Source organism: Globicephala melas, chromosome 9, assembly GCF_963455315.2.
Source record: "Globicephala melas chromosome 9, mGloMel1.2, whole genome shotgun sequence".
Lineage (NCBI taxonomy): Eukaryota > Metazoa > Chordata > Mammalia > Artiodactyla > Delphinidae > Globicephala > Globicephala melas.
In genome coordinates this window covers 47,917,734-47,939,351 of record NC_083322.1, presented here as the reverse complement: position 1 = coordinate 47,939,351, position 21,618 = coordinate 47,917,734, and the positions used below count along the sequence as shown (strand labels likewise).

The 21,618-nt window shown below is 38.0% G+C and overlaps 1 protein-coding gene and 1 pseudogene across 2 annotated transcripts in view; one reads left to right on the top strand and one right to left on the bottom strand.

Annotated features, from left to right (window-relative positions):
* The window catches only part of TAX1BP1 (Tax1 binding protein 1), an 88,179-nt gene that overhangs the window by 20,265 nt on the left and 46,296 nt on the right, over positions 1-21,618 (top strand). For both annotated transcript variants that reach the window (XM_030857413.2, XM_030857416.2), the window contains exons 4-5: positions 1,948-2,135; positions 5,650-5,808. In XM_030857413.2, the coding sequence (XP_030713273.1) occupies positions 1,948-2,135; positions 5,650-5,808 (347 nt within the window). The remainder of the gene's footprint in view (positions 1-1,947; positions 2,136-5,649; positions 5,809-21,618) is intronic.
* LOC115853778 (endoribonuclease YbeY pseudogene) lies at positions 9,896-10,384 on the bottom strand (annotated as a pseudogene).

Here is a 21,618-nt window from a genome sequence, read left to right as displayed (position 1 = left end):
AAACCCGTGTCCCCTGCATTGGCAGGTGGATTCTTAACCACCGCGCCACCAGGGAAGCCCGTAATATTAGTCTTGATCACTTGGTTAAGGTGGTGTCTGCTGGGTTTCTCCACTGTAAAGTTAGTATTTTTCCCTTGGTGATTTAACAGTATTATGGGGAGCAATTTTGAGATACCTTGTTTCTCCTGAAACTTTCACCCACTAATTTTAGTATCCATCAGTGGATCTTGCCTACAGTAATTATTGTTGTTATTTGCCTGATGATGCTTTTCTATTCGCATTTCTTGGACATTATTAATTGCGATTATTATGTTAGAAAGAGTCATCCTTTTCTCATTCATGCATATATATTTTCTTCTGTGGAATAAAGTTTAATGCTATAATTTTTTTGTTGCTCAAATTGTTTTAGCTTTCTCTGGCTATTGGGAGGTCTGTCAAGGGGGCTTCTGTGTTTTTTGACTCCCCCACCCCCTTCTTTTTTGACAGCTTCTTTCTTATTTTTAAGCACCACAGGATGTTTCAGGCTTATATTTTCTCTGCCCCCTCCCCTCTGTGGACAAAATTCAGCTATTTTTTAAAGAATGAAGTCAAGTGAAGTCAATATCATAATAATGAGGCTAAAAATTTCAAGATATGAAGGAATAATAGGCATAGTGAATGCACATTTCTGGGTAGATATTAATATCCAAGATAAGGGGAATATATTCACCTTTGTGTGTTCGTTTCACAGTCATTGAATGCTTCCTTGTTTCAGGTTATTCTGGGGGGAATTCCAGAATGTTTATATTTATTAATAATCTGCCCTCAGTATTTCTGAGTTCTGGATGTAGGCTATAAAGCATGTGTATAATGGTAATGCAAAGTACATGGTGGAGGATTTTTTTTTTTTTTAATGTAAAAAATACCATGGGAGCTTTGGAGAGGATTAATTTTGAGCTGGGATTTGGAGAGGATTAATTTTGAGCTAGGATAATACAGCAAAATTTAAAACAGGGTAACAGTTGAGCTGAAGAGAGAAGGAACAAATATTGAACACATATAATTTGTCAGATAGTGGGCTAGATGATAGAACTACATAATCCATGGTACTTTGGAACTTTGAGATAGATGGCTTCAAATTTCTTTTATAGATAAGAAATTTGGGCTCGGGGAGGTTAAGTAAATAATAATTAGTGGCAGAGCTGGAATTCCAGAATAAATCTGTGTGGTTCCAAAGCTTATTTTTGTTCTGTATCAGTAGACCTCATCCTCTTTCTGCCCTTACACAGTGCATATGTGCAGTGTATTCCGTTTGTTAATATCTCTCTTATGCATTTAGTTAATGTCATATTTGAGGGAACATTTCTTTAAATGATGTATTCCATCCCCTGGTCCTCCTAGGCTTTTATGCTGGTTCTTCCATTGCTCCGCCTTCAGCCTCTTTCTCATTGAAAACTGCATACTTGACTCTCCCAGATAAATTGGTTTTACCCTAGTGAAGATACAGGGAAAGAATATTCTGAGAGTATAAGCTTAGACCTAAGATAAGAAAAATATGGGCATATTTAGGGAAGAAAGAAGAGTCTAGGTTTTTTTTTTGTTTTTTTTTTTTTTGCGGTACGCGGGCCTCTCACTGTTGTGGCCTCTCATGTTGCAGAGCACAGGCTCCGGATGCGCAGGCTCAGCGGCCATGGCTCACGGGCCCAGCCGCTCCGCGGCATGTGGGATCTTCCCTGACCGGGGCACGAACCCGTGTCCCCTGCATCGGCAGGCGGACTCTCAACCACTGCGCCACCAGGGAAGCCCAAGAGTCTAGTTTTGATAGATAATTTGTGAAAGATAGGAAAGACATATCCTGAGTGCTTAGAAACAGGGTCATAAATGAGAGGATATGGCAAGATTTGTTAAATCCAAATAATTTTATAACAGAAAATTTAATACTTTTTTTGTTTGTTAACTTCCTCTTAGGATATTACCTTCCAAATGATGATGGAGAATTTTATCAGTTCTGTTATGTTACCCATAAGGGTGAAATTCGTGGAGCAAGTACACCTTTTCAGTTTCGAGCTGCTTCTCCAGTTGAAGAGTTGCTTACTATGGAAGATGAAGGAAATTCTGACATGTTGGTGGTGACCACAAAAGCTGGCCTTCTTGAGGTTGGTACCAACAGTGAGCTGGTGATTCATAAATTTATATTATGAACTGGATTATTTTGTTATGAACTGTGACTTAAAAATAGTGAATGTTTTAAAAAAGACAAATCAGTCATAGATAAATTACAAACAGAGCTCATGTTGGTTGGCATTTTAAGAATTTTTAGGTTATGCAGGAGTATAACCTGAAAATCAAATGCTTTTTAACTAAAATAATAAACTTAGAGTGTTGTTTTTGAAATACTTAAAAAAATTTTCTGTCACAATTATGTTACTGATTTCACTGTGGCAGGGACTGTCCCTAGGCTTATCAGTATTTTGTGCATAGTATATCTGCAATAAGTAATTATTGAGAGAGTTTAGACCTAAAACTTCCTAATGTTCCCTCCCCCTAACCTTTCTTCTTTAGGGATGGCCTAATCTGTTGATTGTAGAATAATACAGATTTGGGGGTGAAGCTGATGGTAAAGTGGTATGAAGCAGTAAGTCTAACTGTAATTGGATGTGAACTTCATTTCACTATAACACAAGCATGCTCTGTCTCACGTGTGGCAGTGAATCAGTGAAGCGTCCCAGTCTCATAATTTAGGTTCAGCGTTTTTAGAATGATTTCTTTTCCTGTTTATTTGATCAAATGAATAAGCTGGATTAACCATAATTTTAAAAAAAAAGGTGAAAAAGTTTCTCACTCTTTTTCACTGAATATTTTGGAGTCATTGCACTTGCATCAAAAGAAATTTTCTGTGTAGATGGTCTAATAATGCCATATGTCTTAATTTTTAGTACTTAGTGAAGGAAAAAAATAGAACAGCATTCCTATTTCAAGATATTTCTCAATGTCTTTACCCTAAACCTAAAAAATTAGAATGTTATATTGAGTTTCTGTGAAAAAGATCTTCTTTAATTGGTTCAGTATACATTTTTGGTTATTTTACATTCCTATTTAGCCTGTGGCGAGTCATTGCTTATTCTTTATACTCGGATGTTTTTTATATGTAAATATTTTATGCCTCTGATTTTATTTATCTTAAAAAACAGACTACAGAAAAAAGACAAGAGGTTATAGATATTAGACAGTCAAACTAAGAAGGTTAGAAGGAACCAGTAACTTACTGTGAATTTTTCTGTATCTTTCCTTTCCCCTTCCAGAAATTCCTCTCTTATCTTAAATAAAGAAATGTAACTTTTATAGGGTGACTAAAACATTTTGTGGTGACAACCGCCTGATGATCAAGGTTTTTAGCCTGGTATTTGAATGCTAGTCAAAGATGCTGAAACAAGCCTAGATCTTATGAAGAATGCAGTGACTGTTTATATTGCAGTTTTTTGGATACTTGTTAGACCACCCTGATTTTAGGACCTCCAACAGAAAAACAACAGGCATTTTGGCATCTACCTATCTTTTGTGCTCCAAGTAAATTGGGACATTGCACAATTTAGTTCTCTTCTTCCTACTCATAAAATGTATGCTGTCTCTTAGGTAAATGTTTCTGAGATAAGGTATTTATATCCTGATCAATTTTTTGACGAGTCTTTTAAATTTCCACATTTATCAAAATCTTTAATGATTTTACTAAAAATGCACCAAATTAGTACAAGTGTGAGACATTATCTAGGGCACTGTTGTCATTAAGAATGATTGAGCCACAATCCTTCAGTTTGTGAACCTTGGTTGTATCCTAGATTTCTAAAAAGTAGATACTTGGGGGTAGTGTAGTATATTTTAACTGTGGACTACCCGTTGGGTGTTATAAAATTATTGTTAATTTTCTTAGCTATGATCATGGTAGTGGTTAAATACAAGACTACTTATTAGGAGATGCTTGGCCTGTGCACTTAGGGGTGAAGTATCTGCAATTATGTTTCAAATGCTTTAACAAAAAAAAAGAAAGAAAAAGAAATAAAACTTAGGTATATAGAGGGAGAGTAAATATGGCAAAATATTAATAATTATTGAATTTAGGTTATGGGTGTTCATGGTACAATTTTAACCTTTTTGTATGGTCGAAAGATACCAGAATACAAAACTGGGGACAGGAATTAGACTTGTATACACTTTCATATAATTTTAATTCCTTTTAAACATTTCTACTTAAGATTCAGTGAACTCTAAAGTATGTGTCAGTTAAATGAATCACTGGGAAAAAATGGTTCTTTTATAATGTTTCTGTTGTACTGTGTCAAGGTGTATCTTTATTTTTAAGTGGCCAGAAAGTTTAGAGCCAAAAATGATTTTTTAAAAAATAGGTAAGGTAAAAAATTAAGTGAATAAGTAAACTTTTTTCTTTTTTTTCTTTTTTTTTTTTTTTTTTTGCGGTACACAGGCCTCTCACTGTTGTGGCCTCTCCCGTTGCGGAGCCTGTGCTCCGGACGCGCAGGCTCAGCGGCCATGGCTCACGGGCTCAGCCGCTTCGCGGCATGTGGGATCTTCCCAGACCGGGGCACGAACCCGTGTCCCCTGCATTGGCAGGCGGACTCTCAACCACTGCACCACCAGGGAAGCCCAAACTTTTCTCTTTTGAGGGCATTTACTCCTGTCATTTTCATTTAGTCTGATGGAAGAGATAGATGGGTCATTTAAAAATTTTACAGTTCTTTAACTTTCATAAGAGCCATTTTAGAGTTTAATTAGAGTTTGATTCCATGACCCTGGAAAAGTGACTTGGGGTTTATTGGGGGAAAACATTTTATTTTAGCTAAATGTATGATGCCTCCTTTGTGAAGTTTTCCCTCTGAGTCTCCATTCTTCCCTTGTTAGAATCAGACTTCTTTTTTTTTTTAATAGAATCAGACTTCTTGCTGTAAGAGAAATATTAACCATTTTATTTACTATTTTAGGTCCCTTAATTTGGTAATTTTTAGAATACTGGAGTTTTAGATTTTCCTGAACTAAGTAACTTAGTGTTCATGTAAGAGTCAATTATATTGTTAATATGTTACAATGTGCATTTTTGTCCTAAAATTTGCATTTACTTACAAAGTTTCTTTTAATTTAGCTAAATAGAGGCCATTTTATACATATAGAAACTTATTCCTTAGTACCTTATTTAAAGAACTTTTCACAGTAATCCCATAGATGAAGGCCTTATGTAACACACAAGGAAGTTCTTAATAGATTCAAAGATTTCCCATAGATTTGCATTCAAGAAGAGGTACACATTTTTCTCCTTGATTATTACCCAAAATAAGAACAGCCCAGAATTAAGTCACTTATGAAACTTAATATGCCTCATTTTTAGTACTGATTTGAAAAGTGATTAGCAGGCAACTTCATAATAAAATTCATTACTTTTATACCTTCTTGTAATGTTTTTTTCTTTGCCCAACCAAAAAATGGTTTAAGTTTATGATTCATGAATTTTTCTAACTGAAGACTAAAAGAGTCTGATTGATATGAAGTAGATAGTATGTAAAAGTTCTTTCTGCAAATTTCTTCACTATTTTTTTGAAATGGAAAACTGAATTAGTAATGTATTATAAGATTATAAAAAAACAATTTGAGTTTTCTGTTTTATAGTTGAAAATTGAGAAAACTATGAAAGAAAAAGAAGAACTGTTAAAGTTAATTGCTGTTCTGGAAAAAGAAACAACACAACTTCGAGAACAAGTTGGAAGAATGGAAAGAGAACTTAACCATGAGAAAGAAAGATGTGACCAACTGCAAGCAGAGCAAAAGGTTAGTTGTGTCCTATGTAACTGATTGGAGTTACAGTATATTGTCTGAAACCCACTTTTTTCAGGAACTGAACCAGTTAAAATGAGTGAAGACCACATGTTGAAAAAAGTAGCATTTAGATAGATGTTTGTATGAGAATAGGTCAGAGCCTATCAACCTTCTGTCATAGCCTCTTTTATGTTGTAAATGGTTAAAATACTTTAGATTTTTGGTATCAGGCTTGTGACATTGTCCCCGACAACTGTTTCTAGATGCTTTACATCTAATTGTAGGATACTTGATTGATTCGGGGGAGAGGGGTTAGAAATACAATTAGGAATGATAAACACTGAATAAAGGGAAGAATAGAATAAAGTAGTTAAAATTACTCTTCTAAAAAGCAGAATTTAGTGAAATAAGATGTAATGTTAGAATTCTGAAATCCTTGATGTGAGAAATGCAATAAATTATACTAAAAACCACCTAATTAAAAATTGGCACAATTTCTTAATCTAAGAAAAAAAGAAGTATAAGTGTAAAACAGCGTGGCTTGATTAGAGATACAAATGGATTTAAGTCAGTAGCCAAAAACAATGGGAAAAAACAATCACCTAATTTATTTAATATTTTCATAAGAAAATTTGTTAGTTTTGACAAACTTGCACAGATTATGATTATACATACCACAGTCTCACATATGTTGTAACTAGTTGGATATGCTAATGTCCATTGACAGGATTGATCTATTGTTCCCTAAGGATGGGGTCTGTTCCATTATTCTTTTGTGCAGCAAGACCTAGAACAGTTGCTTAATAATTGTTAATTGAACCATTAGTACAGTGATTCTTAATAGGTTTTATACTCCAGTGAAGTGGTTGTATATTGCACACCTGAGCAGAGATTAAATACAGCTGGGCTCAAGCTGAAAAGTTTTTTTAGCCTTATTCTGTTTGTTTGAGGATTGCTTATTTGAGTTAGAGGGTAAACATAACTTATAACAATGTATACAGTTGTGAATCTCCTTATAAACATCTGTAAAGTCTTCTGTCCTTGTTACCATTAGCCTTTTTAGTTTAAAATACAGTTATTCCCCCAATTTTACTCTTGGGGAATACTTGCAGTCCTGCAGTAGGAGTATCCTACAGTACGAGTAAGATACTCTATTTGGTTAAGAAACCACTTTTTTTTTTTTTTTTGGAGGGGGGGTGGGTACTGTGGGGCATGTGGGATCTTAGTTCCCCAACCAGGGATTGAATCAGTGCCCCCTGCAGTGGAAGCGCAGAAGTCTTAACCACTGGACCACCAGGGAAGTCCAAGGAACCACCTTTTTTTTTTTTTTTTTTTTTTTATTTCCGGTGCACAAGCTTCTCACTGCAGTGGCCTCTCCTATTGCGGAGCACGGCGCGCGGGCTTTAGTAGTTGTGGCCCAGCTGCTCCGCAGCATGTGGGATCTGCTCGGGTCAGGGCTCGAACCCGTGTCCCCCGCATTGGCAGGCAGGCTCTCAGACACTGCACCACCAGGGAAGCCCTCAAGGAACCACTTTTTAAATTTGAACTTTTTAAGCAGGTGTACCAAATATTATATTATAAATGTTATGATAAAATCTCATTGTATGTGCCTAGCTTGACTATTAGGACATTCAGCTAAATTTTTAATTCATTTGTTATAACTCCTTTGCTATCCTTTGTATAATTCTTACCCTTCTCTTTCTATTCTTCACGCATTTCTCTCGATGTTTGTACCTGGATTTGATAGTTTTCTAAAGTGGCCCATTACAGCATGAACTTAGCCCATGAGATCAAGAATACCCTGAAATATGGCCTTTAAGGTTAGACTCTCATCGCCTTGAAATCCAAGGGAAGAAAGGTTGATTTGCAAGAGTAGGAATGGCAGAATGAGAGGCCTTTAATTGCGAGAAATACTGATGTACATTAGGCCATTTCTCTGGTTCAGTCGAGTATTAGCTGAGATTTAAACAGTCTCAGGTTCTCTCTGCTGTCCAGGTGACAAGGGGTTAAGCACTACAGGCAAGACTAAAGATTATTCTGATAGACTTAGGTTGAGAAAGTGGTAGATTGAGGTCAAGGGATTAATGAAGCAAAATCTGTAGGAGATTGTGGCTGTGGTGCCCAGAAGAGATCTTTGGAAGTTTTTATGGCAACTCATAAATCTTGATGACAGTCACTAATCTTGAAAGGCACTTCTTCCTTGCTGCTATCCTTCCATTGGAATATACTGTCTGGGAAGATGAAGTATGTGGAAGTGATTTTTAAAAATATGTTATACTGTAGAAAATGGTGATAAAAGGACCTAGAATGGTATTGGTTACGTAATAGATGCTCACTAACTTTAAGTAGTGTATTACCTTTCATAGTGATAGACCAGAGAATCATCGAGGAAGAACTAAAATATGAAGAGTGTCATCCAAGAGGAATAGAAATTGACAGCCTTTTCCCGAGATTTTAAAAGTATTGATAATACTTGTATAATGTTACATATAAACAATTATGAGTTATATTTTGGCAACTGCTTATTTCTGGGGATAAAATAACATGCTTGCCAGGAGAGAGAGTTCTTCTTTGTTCCTAGTTGTGGGGCTTCTAGTTTTTTATGAATTTGCTTTTTACTTCCAAAATTATAGTCTCCATCTTAATCAGGGAGGCCTGCTGGGCAGTTAGAACAGCTCAGGAACTTTCACACCCGGGTTAGTTGCGTGGCTTATTAAATCTGTGACATTTCTTGGCATATGTTTAAAATCTATTCCATGGTATGAATTCTGAAAAACGATCTTCATATAATAGTCCTAAAGGGCTTCTCTTTGAGGTATGAGTATATAGCCTCTGAATATCTGAAGGACTATTAAGATATTTACCAGTCATTTAAAATTTTATAATAGTATACTAGGAATGATCTGTAGAGAACTTCAGTTTCTTCATGGTAGAAGAAATATATTGCATTTTCATTGTTTTATAAAATATGATTGATTAACTTATTACCCATTCAATACTTGACAAATACTAAAACAGTTAAATGTTTATAATAATTTAATGTTTATAAATAAAATCTTCCATCTTTTGTAAACATTGACTTTTCTCATTGTAAAATACCACTAGAGGGAACACTCATTTTGTAAATTAAAAGAATTGGACAAGTTAAGATTATCAAAACCAATTGGTATAAGTGATGCGTTTAATTACATTTAACGTTGGCTCCTTGAAGGTGTAAGGTAGGATTACAAAGTAGATTAAAACTGAAACCGAATAATATTTATAAATTGAGAGCTATAATTTATATATTGTATTTCCCCTAGATTATTTTAATGTGATATGTATGTTCCATTATTCATGTACACTCTAAATTTAAAAAGTAACAATTTTCATTAAGGGTAATTTTTACATTCATTTTTAGTTCAACTTCAAAGAAGTGTGGATTTTTCTCTCTTGTAAAAGGCTGATTAATAAGAGTAACGCATATAATACTTAATGTAAGCCAGGTGCTATTCTGAGTGTTTTTATGTCTGTTAACTCTCTTTATACTATGAAGTGTAGGTTACTTAACCTGCCTACAATTGAACAGTTTATATAAGTGGTACAGGCAGGCAGTCTGGCTCCAGCCAGTGCTCTTAATCACACTGTATACTATACCAGTGTTCTTAATGACACACTATACCTACTGCTGAGGGCTTATCTAATTGATCTTTTTTAAAAACAGCTTTGTTGAGATGTAATTTACATACCCCCAAAGTTCATCACTTTAAAGTATAAAATTCAGTGGTTTTTATTATATTTATAGAATTGTGCAACCATTAGCATAACCTAGTTTTAGAACCCCCAAAATAATTTTTTTTTTTCTGAGCACTTAGAACTATTTTATTTACAACACTGAAAATAACACACCTACCTGTGTCCTGAACAAAGAAATGAGTGGAAATTTCTCTAGTGTTTTAAGAGGCAGGTTCCACTCATAGAATTCAGCACCTGCTAGGGCTGGCACTTCTGCAGCCCCACAGGACAGCAGTGGCCAGCAGGGACCTCAGCGTGGGGGACCCCTGATCCTTGGGGCCCAAGGGGGGGAAATCCACCTTTCATTCACACTGTGACACTTCAGTCAGAAGAGGCCCCTGCTCAGGGGCGGAAACCTGGTCCCTGTGTGCCTGCTCAGCTCCTTGAGAACCTGCTTCTCCTTCTGGTACCGCTTCTGCCACTCGGCCTCCGTGCTGTGTGTGAAGCTCAGCAGGTGACAGAGCCCGTGGGTGGCAGTCACAGTCAGGATGTCATAGGAATCTTCATTTTCTTTGCAGTGCTGGAAGATATACTCTACTCCCAGGAAAATGTCTCCTAAATTATAGTAATCTGGAAAATCAGGCTGGGGAATTTTGCCTGCTTTCAGATCCTCGTGAAATGGAAAGGAAAGCACATCTGTTGGGGTATTTTTGTTTGTGTAGATTGTATTAATCGGCTGAATCTGTTGTCGACACAGACGACCCCCAGGTCGAACCTCTGCACCCACAGGGCTCTCCGCACTGCCTGCACCTTCTCACGGAGCCGCGCCCGCCTCGGGCACTGCCCGCTGCAGGTTCCTCAGCACCAAGCTCATCACCCGCCCCAAAAGAAATCTTGTACCTATTTGTCGTCACTCTTTATTTCCCACAAGTCCCAGGCAGCCACTAATCTAAGTTTCCGTCTCTATGGATTTGCATGTTTTGGACATTGCATACAAATGAAATAATATGTGGCCTTTTGTGACTAGCTTCTTTCACTTATGTTTTCAAGCTTCACCATTTTATAGTATGTGTCAGCAGTTCGTTCTTTTTAATGTCACATAATATCCCATTGTATTAGGTTTTTAACCCCCAACTTTACATTTATTAGACCTATGTAAAAATTAGCAGGTTGTATGTATATTCCGTGTGTTCTTGTTTTTGTTTTGGAGTGCTAGATATATACTTGAAATTAGAAGATTGAAAACTGGATATATATTTGAAATTAGAAGATTGAAAATTGAATGGTATTGAATCTTGTTTTCCAAGTAGGACTAAAATGGGCTGTGATCCTGTTAAGTTTTCTAGTTAGTTTAGTTTATAATTTTTTGGTGCCTAAACTATGAATTGAGTTTTTTCCATAAAGTAAATTATATTCTTAACTTGAATATTGGTAACTTAAGATGTACTTCAAGATAATTTAAAACCAATTTCTTTTGTGGGGTACTAAGTCAATATTGCTTAAACAATATGAGGAGCATGTTATGAACTATTGTATATATTCATATTGTTTTGGTTCTTAAGTTTCACAAACTAGGTAGGGTACCTTGAGACATTACCAGGCATTTGGGAGTTATCATAGGTATAGGAGTGAGAGAACATGAAAGATCTCTCATTATGATGGTGGCTCTGGCTAGTGTGGACCTCTGCAACTATCTTTATATTTTTGGCTTTCTTTTTCCTTGCGTTGGATACCTGGTTTTGGACAGAGGTAGTTTAAGGCATTTAAACTGCTTAATGTATGGATCGCCCCAGTTGCTTATGTCTATCTATCTATCTATCTAATGTGTAGAATTGCTAAAAACCAATTTTGAAGTTAGGATATCATTGAATTTCTAATTCTCTTTTACCGGTTTTTTATTGAGAAGACACAAAGGCTTAATTTTAATGAGTAATTTAATGTATTTAGCAATACGTTTCTTTAAAGCCAATTACTTTCATTTTGCACCTGATTTGCTAAGTAATAGTTTCAGAAATTCATAATACTTTGTTTCTAAAATATATTTATATACTTTGAACTAGCTCATAATCTTGTATAGACTAATACAGAGGTGTAACATGAAGCATTGTTTTTTAACATCTTTATTGGAGTATAATTGCTTTACAATGGTGTGTTAGTTTCTGCTGTATAACAAAGTGAATCAGCTATGTGCATACGCATATCCGCATATCCCCTCCCTCTTGCATCTCCCTCCCACCCTCCCTATCCCACCCCTCTAGGTGGTCACAAAGCACCAAGCTGATCTCCCTGTGCTATGCGGCTGCTTCCCACTAGCTATCTCTTTTACATTTGGTAGTGTATATATGTCAGTGCCACTCTCTCACTTCGTCCCAGCTTCCCCCTCCCCGTGTCCTCAAGTCCATTCTCTACGTTTGCATCTTTATTCCTGTCCTGCCCCGAGGTACATGAAGCATTTTTTATAGTTTGTTTCACAAGACTTGTAGGATTGAGTATTTTTCATTCAGTTCAGGTGTAATTGATGAAATTTTAAGATATTTAAAGTGTACATAATGATGATTTGAATATGTATAAAGGAAAGGATTGTGAAAAGAATCCTTGTGAAAGGATTCCTCCCATCTAATTAATTAACACATTTTCAACTACATATTTATCTTTTTTTTTTTTTTTTTTTGGCTGCCCCCCATGGCTTATGGGATGTTAGTTCCCAGACCAGGGATCGAACCCATGCCCCCTGCAGTGGAAGCATGGAGTCCTAACCACTGGGCCTCCAGGGAATTCCCCTATTTACCCTTTGTGTGTGTGTGTGTGTGTGTGAGTGTGTGTGTGTGAGAGAGAGAGAGAGAGAGGAGAACATTTTTCTCTCAGCAAATTTCACTTATACATTATAGTGTTGTTAACTGTAGTCACAATGTTATACATTAGATCCTCTGACTTTATTCATCTTATAGCTAAAACTTTGTCCCCTTTTATCAACCTCCCCGCTCCCCACCCCTCAGCCCCTGGCACCCACTTTTCTATTCTTTTTCTATGAGTTTGACTTTTTATTTAGATTCTTCATATAAGTAGATACCATGCAGTATTTGTTTGGCATATTTCACTTAGCATAATGCTCTCAAGGTCCATCCATGTTGTTGCAAATAGCAGGATTTTCTTCTTTCTCATGACTGAATAGTATTCCATTGTATTTATGTACCACATTTTCTGTATCCATTCATCCACTGATATACATTTAGGTTGTTTCTTTATCTTGATTGTTGTGAATATGCTGCAGTGAACATGAGAGTGCAGATAAATCTCTTCCATATCCTGTTTTCATTTCCTTTGGGTACATACCCAGAAGTGGGATTGCTGAATCATACGGTATAGTTTTCATTCCGTATTGGCTTTTGCATGGTGCCTGCACCAGTTTACATTTCCACCAACAGTGCACAAGGGTTCCCTTTTCTCCACATCTTCACCAGTATTTTGTTATCCATTGTCTTTTTTTTTTTTAATTTTTATTTATTTATTTTTGGTTGCACTGGGTCTTTGTTGCTGCTTGCGGGCTTTCTCTAGTTGTGAACGGGAGCTACTCTTCTTTGCGGTGCACATGCTTCTCATTGCGGTGGCTTCTCTTGTTGAGCACGGGCTTCAGTAGTCGTGGCATGCAGGCTTAGTTGCTCCACGGCATGTGGGACCTACCCGGAGCAGGGCTCGAACCCGTGTCCCCTGCATTGGCAGGCGGATTCTTAACCACTGCGCCTCCAGGAAAGTCGTATCCCTTGTCTTTTTGATGACAGCCATTCTGATAGGTGTGAGCTGATATGCATTGTGGCTTTGATTTGCATTTCCCTGATTTTGAGCACCTTTTCATGTACCTGAGCACCTTTTCATGTGCTTGTTGGCCATTCATGTGTTGTATTTGGAAGAAAATGTCTTTTCCGTTCCTCTGCCAATTTTTAAATTGGATTGTGGGGTTTTTATTGCGGGGGGTGGCTATTGAGTTGTGTGAATTCTTTAAATATAATTTTGGATATTAACCTCTTATCAGATATTTGATTTGCAAATATTTCCTCCAATTTCAGAGGTTGCTTTTTCATTTTGTTGGTGGTTTCCTTTGCTGTGCGGAACCTTTTTTAGTTTGATGTAGTCCTGCTTGTTTATTTTTGCTTTTGGTATCAAATCCAAAAATTCATTGCTAAGACCAGGGTCAAGGAGCGTATTACCCCCTGTGTTCTCTCCTAGGAGTTTTATGGTTTCAAGTCTTAAATTTAAGTCTTTTATTCATTTGAATTAATTTTTGTGTATGGTTTAAGATGGTGGTCCAGTTTCATTGTTTTGCATGTGGCTGTCCAGCTTTCCCAGGATGATTTGTTGAAGAGAGTACCCTTTTCCTATTGTATATTCTTGGTTCCTTTGTTGTATTGATAGATTGATTGAACACATATGCATGCGTTTATTGCTGGGTCTCTTTTCTGTTCCATTGATCTGGTGTAAAGTAAATCATTCAATTTTAATTAAAAAAGCAACTTAATATAAGTAAAATTATACCATCCTAAATTTTTTCTTCTTCTTTAAAAACGTATGTGAAACCCAACATTAAAAGTTACTTGTCGGGACTTCCCCGGTGGCGCAGTGGTTAAGAATCCGCCTGACAGTGTAGGGGACACGGGTTCGATCCCTGGTCTGGGAAGATCCCACATGCCACGGAGCAACTAAGCCCGTGTGCCACAACTACTGAGCCTGTGCTGTAGAGCCTGCAAGCCACAACTACTAAAGCCCACGTGCCTAGAGCCCGTGCTCTGCAACAAGAGAAGCCACTGCAATGAGAAGCCCGCACAGCAACAAAGACCCAACACAGCCATAAATAAATAAAAAATAAAAAAAGGTACTTGTCTGTGGAATGTATACATGTTCAGGAAATAACTTAGACATTTATAGATATATTTGTAGCCTTTCTTCCCTCTCCTTTTTCTACTCCAACCAAAAAAATTTAATCCTTTGGACCTGGAATTCTCTTGTAAAGCTAGAATTTTTTTTTAACCATTTATTTATTTATATTTAATTTTTTTTTAATATTGGAGTATAGTTTTTTTTTTTTTTTCTTTTTGAAGAGCGCAAGGGCCGCGAGCGCCCGGGAACCCCGGCCCACCCCCCGCGCCGAGGGTGGCGGAGGACCCGGATGCGGATGTGTCCGCCGCCCCTCCGGCCCTACACGGCCCCCCCGGGAGAGGGGCCTGTGGGGCTGGCCCTGTGACATCCCCCGCCTCTCGGTCCGCACCCGCCCCCACCTTTCTGGAGTATAGTTGATTTACAATGTTGTGTTATTTCAGGTGTACAGAAAAGTGATTCAGTTGTACACACACACACACACACACACACACACACACATATGTATTTATTTATACATTCTTTTTCAGATTCTTATCCCATATAGGTTATTACAGAATATTGAGTAGAGTTCCCTGTGTTCTTCAGTAGGTCCTTGTTGATTATCTATTTTATATATAGTGGTGTATGTATATTAATCCCAAACTCCTAATTTATCCTTCCTCCCAACATTTCCCCTTTGGTAACCATAATTTTTTTTTTTAATTTTATTTATTTATTTATTTATTTTTACTGTGTTGGGTCTTCGTTGCTGCACGCGGGCCTTTTCTAGTTGCGGCAAGCAGGGGCTACTCTTTGTTGCAGTGCGTGGGCTTCTCCTTGCAGTGGCTTCTCTTGTTGTGGAGCACAGGCTCTAGGTGCGCGGGCTTCGGTAGTTGTGGCATGCGGGCTCAGTAGTTGTGGCTTGCAGGCTCTAGAGCACAGGCTCAGTAGCTGTGGCGCACGGACTCAGTAGTTGTGGAGCGCAGGCTCAGTAGTTGTGGCGCACAGGCTTAGTTGCTCCACGGCATGTGGGATCTTCCCGGACCAGGGCTTGAACCCGTGTCCCCTGTATCGGCAGACGGATTCTTAACCACTGAGCCACCAGTGATGTCCCCATAAAGTTTGTTTCTGAAGTCTGTGAGTCTGTTTCTGTTTTGTAAATAAGTTCATTTGTATCATTTTTTTAGATTCCACATATAAGTGATATTATATTTTTCTTTTTCTGACTTCACTTAGTATGATAATCTCTTAAGTCTGTCTATGTTGCTGCAAATGGCATTATTTCATTCTTTTTTATGGCTGAGTAATATTCCACTGTATGTGTGTGTGTGTGTGTGTGTGTGTATATATATATATATATATCACATCTTCTTTATCCATTCCTCCATTAGTGGACATTTAGGTTGCTTCTGTGTCTTGGCTATTGTAAATAGTGCTGCATTGAACATTGGGGTGCATGTATCTTTTCGAATTATGGTTTTCTCTAGATATATGCCCTGGAATGGGATTGCTGGATCATATGGTAGTTCTATTTTTAGTTTTTTAAGGAACCCCCATACTGTTCTCCATAGTGGCTGTATGAGTTTACATTCCCGCCAGCAGTGTAGGAGGGTTGCCTTTTCTCCACACCCTCTCCAGCACTTATTATTTGTAGACTTTTTGTTGATGGCCATTCTGACTGATGTGAGGTGATACTTCACTGTAGTTTTTTTTTTTTTTTTTGCGGTACGCGGGCCTCTCCCGTTGCGGAGCACAGGCTCCGGACGCGCAGGCTCAGCGACCATGGCTCACGGGCCCAGCCACTCCGCGGCATGTAGGATCCTCCCGGATCGGGGCATGAACCCGTGTCCCCTGCATCGTCAGGCAGACTCTCAACCACTGCGCCACCAGGGAAGCCCCATTCACTGTAGTTTTGATTTGCATTTCTCTAATATTTTGTGATGTTGAGCATCTTTTCATGTGCTTTTTGGCCATCTGTATGTCTTCTTTGGAGAAATGTCTATTTAGATCTTCTGCCTTTTTTTTGGCCGTGCAGCTTGGCTTGTAGGATCTTAGTTCCCTGAACAGTGATCGAACCTGGGCCCTTGGCAGTGAAAGCATGTAGTCCTAACCACTGGACCATCAGGGAATTCCCTGCCCAGTTTTTGATTTGGTTGTTTTTTTGATACTGAGCTGCATGAGCTGTTTGTATATTTTGGAGATTAATCCCTTGTTGGTTACATCGTTTGCAAATATTTTTTCCCATTCTATGGGTTGCCTTTTCATGTTTTTTTTTTTTTTTGTGGTACGCGGGCCTCTCACTGTTGTGGTCTCTCCCGTTGCGGAGCACAGGCTCTGGACGCACAGGCTCAGCGGCCATGACTCACGGGCCCAGCTGCTCCGTGGCATGAACCTGGGTCCCCTGCATTGGCAGGCGGACTCTCAACCACTGTGCCACCAGGGAAGCCCTTGTTTTTCTTTTTGTTTGTTTGTTTGTTTGTGTGTGTGTGTGTGTGTGCTGGGTCTTCATTGCAGTGTGTGGGCTTCTCTAGTTGTGGCGCGCGGGCTTCTCTAGTCTCTAATTATGGTGTGCAGCCTTCTCTAGTCTCTAGTTATGGCGTGCAGGCTTAGTGGCGCCATGGCATGTGGGATTTTAGTTCCCCGACCAGGGATTGAATCCGCGTCCTCTGAATTGGAAGGTGGATTCTTAGCCATTGGAACACCAGGGAAGTCCTGTCTTTTCGTTTTGATTATGGTTTCACAAAGGTAGAATTTAAGTGTATTTGCTCATAGCAGACTTTTGATAGTAGAAGTGGCTCTTATTACATTTTATTGTATTTAAACTTTGCTCTCTTGGAATATGGACAATATTCTCCATGGAAATTGTCTTTTTTTTCTTTTCTAAAAATGTATTTATTTTGGCTGAGCCTGATCTTAGTTGTGGCATGTGGGCTCTTAGTTGAAGCATGCATGTGGGATCTAGTTCTCCAACCAGGGATCGAACCCAGGCCCCCTGCTTTGGGAATGTGGAGTTTTACCCACTGGACCACAAGCAAAGTCCCTTCATGGAAATGTTCTTAGTGCAATTTTTTGCTGTTGTTGTTTGAATAAAAGTATAAGGTTTTCTTAAGATAAATTTGAAGTTTATTACCGAAGAGGTTATATGAATATTTGTTGTTTAAATTCAGAGATCTAAAGTACTGCAAATTGAAATATGCTAAAGTAAGTTATGGTTTCTATCAGGTTAGTTTACAAATAAAAAGTTTACAAATAAAAAACAAACAAAAGCTGTAACTGAGGGACTTCTCAGGTGGTACAGTGGTTTAGACTTGGCACTCCCAGTGCAGGGGGCCTGGGTTCGATCCTTGTTCCGGGAACTAGGTCCCACATGCATGCTGCAAGTAAAAGTTCGCATGCCACAGCTAAGGAGCTGGCGAGCTGCAACTAAGGAGCCCACCTGCTGCAACTAAGACCCGATGCAACCAAATAAATAAATAAATATTAAAAAAAAAAACTAACTGAAACTTAAACAGGTTGTTTTTATGGGAGCAATGTTAATGAAACAGTTAATTCCCTAGTTATTATTGTTATTTATTTATTTTGCCTTTTAACACATTATTTTAATGCCATGAAGATAGTTTATTATAGTACATTGTTGTCAGTTATATATATATATATGTATTTTTTTTTTTTTTTTTTTTGCGGTACGTGGGCCTCTCACTGTTGTGGCCTCTCCCGTTGCGGAGCACAGGCTCTGGACGCACAGGCTCAGCGGCCATGGCTCACGGGCCCAGCCGCTCCGTGGCATGTGGGATCTTCCCGGACCGGGGCACAAACCCATGTCCCCTGCATCGGCAGGCGGACTCTCAACCACTGCGCCACCAGGGAAGCCCGTCAGTTATATTTTTGTTTGGTGTATTTCTAGGAACCAGAGAAGATACATTTATATTCTCTAGAACTATCTACATAGCTTGGTATTACAGTCGATTTCAAGAAGCACAGTGTTTGAGAAAAGCCAATTACCTCAAATGAGTAAGATTTATTTTAAAATCTTTTAGCAATTTCCATAAATGACATAATCCTTTTGCCAATGATTTGCCATTTAGAGTATTCAGGAACTAATTTACTAAATTTTCTTGCTGTATGTTTGAATCCAGAATATCATCATACTTTTTTCTAGATAATTGTCAGTGATATTGTATCTGGTTTCTTTACATGTATTCATTTGTAGTCAGAGTTAATTTTGTCTTTATTTAACATAGGAATAAATGTGTTGTTAAGATATTTTTAGTGCATGTTTAGCCACATAGATGATTCACAGTCTTTTTATCTGGTTGTTCATATTTGAGGGTTATGACTTGGGGGGATTGGTAATAGTAGGTCATGGTGACGTGATCCTTCAATTTAGGAGGAGGGGGCGAAGTCTGCTGCATGAATCTGAAATGCCCAAATCTCTTAATCTCCTTTTGCCACCACTTTTGTTACTGTTCTTATCTTGGTGCACGGTGTAGCTGACTTACTCATCTCTAAGTTTTTCTCTGTTTTAATATTAGAATTATGGTGCCCTTTTGACATATCTTGCAAATACTGACCAAATGAATATTTATTCCAAATTTCAAGTGTTTTTCAAAGACTATGTTGTAAATTTTACTGTTTTAAAAATGTTATTATTATTTTTTTAAAGAAAACATGTTTCTTAGTTATTTGTATGTACACTAAGGGCTTTGATGTCATTTTCATGCGAAGGAAACTTAGACACATTGAAGATGCTTATCCTTCACTCAGATATGAGTGCTACAGGCCTGAAGAATAATCCCCACTTTAGTATTTTCATGCCTTTTGCAGTGGGCTTGGATGCTGAGAAGCTATTGGTTGCTTTTATAGGTACCAACAAAAGATTCCAAGACTCTCAAGTATAGTTAGAATTAATTTGTGACTCACTATAGAGTTAACTGACTCATAGATAAAGCAGTTAATGTTTTGTGTTTAGTTGCTTATGAATCTTTTCTAGTTACTCTCTGTGCATTTTCTTTAGAATGCTATTTACCCACTATAGAAGTTCATTAATTGCAGAATCAGAAACTAGTTTTTGCCTCTGGGCAATCTAATCTTTTTCCTAGGAAGAAATACCTGGATTAAATCTGTAGCCTATTCACAGTACCAAGAGAGCATTTGGTAAAAATAAAAACTAAAAAAAAAATAGTAAAAAACTATTTAGAAACCTCTCTGACCGTCCTTATAAATCAGCTAGACAAATACTGAAAATGTGTCAAATATTAAAGGATCATTGGATAGTGACAACAATTATGGGAGAGGGAGTAAATATCACCTGCTTTCTCTGGTGTTGTGTAGAATTGAAATCAGAAAAGCATTTAGTTTTGCATAACAGTCTTTGGTTTATGTTGCAAATTCAGTAAGGCAAACAGTTGTTTTGAGCAAAAATAAAACCAATAGAGTGTATCTGACCTCTGTTGTGATAAGCTTCTTAATGAATTACGTTGTTCTTAGATGCAGTTTAGTAATTTTCATATTCTAGCAAGATATTTAAAGTGATATTCTACCTATAAGTAAAAAATTTGGCTGTTACTTTATGAAAGTCAAAGTGGCTTATAAATACTTTGTAACATTTGATACATTTAAATTGGCAGAATGGTGATTTTCTTTAGTTTTCGTTGTTGGGTTGATGGGTGGTACTATTATTTTTTTTTTGGCTGCGCCACAGGGCATGCAGGATCCTAGTTTCCTGACCGGGCATCGAACCCATGCCCCCTGCAGTGGAAGCACGGAGTCTTTTTTAATTTATTTGTTTGTTTGTTTGTTTGTTTATTTGTGGCTGCGTTGGGTCTTCGTTGCTGCGCCCTGGCTTTCTCTAGTTGCAGCAAGTGGGGGCTACTCTTCATTGCGGTGTGCGGACTTCTCATTGTGGTGGCTTCTCTTCTTGTGGAGTACGGGCTCTAGAGCGCAGGCTCAGTAGTTGAGGTGAACGGGCTTAGTTGCTCCATGGCATGTGGGATCTTCCCAGACCAGGGCTCGAACCCGTGTCCTCTGCATTGGCAGGGGGATTCTTAACCACTGTGCCACAAGGGAAGGAGGAAGCGTGGAGTCTTTTTTTTTTTTTTAAACATCTTTATTGGGGTATAATTGCTTTACAATGGTGTGTTAACAAAGTGAATCAGTTATTCATATACATATGTTCCCATATCTGTTCCCTCTTGTGTCTCCGTCCCTCCCCCACTCCCTATCCCACCCCTCCAGGAGGTCACAAAGCACCGAGGGAAGCGTGGAGTCTTAACCACTGGACTGCCAGGGAAGTCCCGAGTGGTACTTTCATTAGTGGGAAATTGTAAAATTATTTTTTTAACAAACACAATTTGTCTTAATTTATCAGTTCTTTTGATGTATAGTTTCCCATAACTATGTGGAAACCTCCAAATGCACTGTTATATTTGGTTCTCATAATTTTATAAACGAGGCAGAAAAGGCCTTATTATCTCCATTTTACAAATTATAAAACAGGCTTAGGGAGAGGCTTGATCGAATTCTCATAAGTTACTTAATTGTCTTAATTGATGTGATAAAAATTTTTAAATTATCTGTTTAAAGTGAAATTCATCACATTTACTACCTCTTTTATATCCATTTCAGTGTCTTTAAATATTTGTTCCAGCCTCTTGAATCACAGTGACAGGAGCTTTAGGAACATGGCTTTAGGCATATATCTTAACTTAGTGCTTTGGTATAATTATCAGTGGCACTTAGTGATTTATGCTAGAAGAAGTTGGTGTTAACTTTGTTTAGTATCATGAAACTTGTTTTGTCATTAGGGTAACATTGGAAAGTGAGATGTAAAAAGCAAAGTGACTAATTTTTAAATTTTTTCCTCACTTCAGTTGCCTGCCCTCTGGTGGAGAAGTTAGTGAAATCAGCAAACAGTGTGTGAAAAGTCCAGGAAAAAAGTTAATAATTGATTTAGTATTTGAAAAGTTTAATGTATGTTACCATTTCAGGTTTAGTTTTTAGTCTTATAAACTTTGGAGGGGGGCTTCCCTGGTGGCGCAGTGGTTGAGAGTCCGCCTGCTGATGCAGGGGACATGGGTTCGTGCCCTGGTCTGGGAAGATCTCACATGCCGAGGAGCGGCTGGGCCCGTGAGTCATGGCCGCTGAGCCTGTGTGTCCGGAGCCTGTGCTCCGCAACGTGAGAGGCCCGCATACCACCAAAAAAAAAAAAAACTTCGGAGGGGACAAATGTGGGATTAAACTTTTAACCATAAATAGATT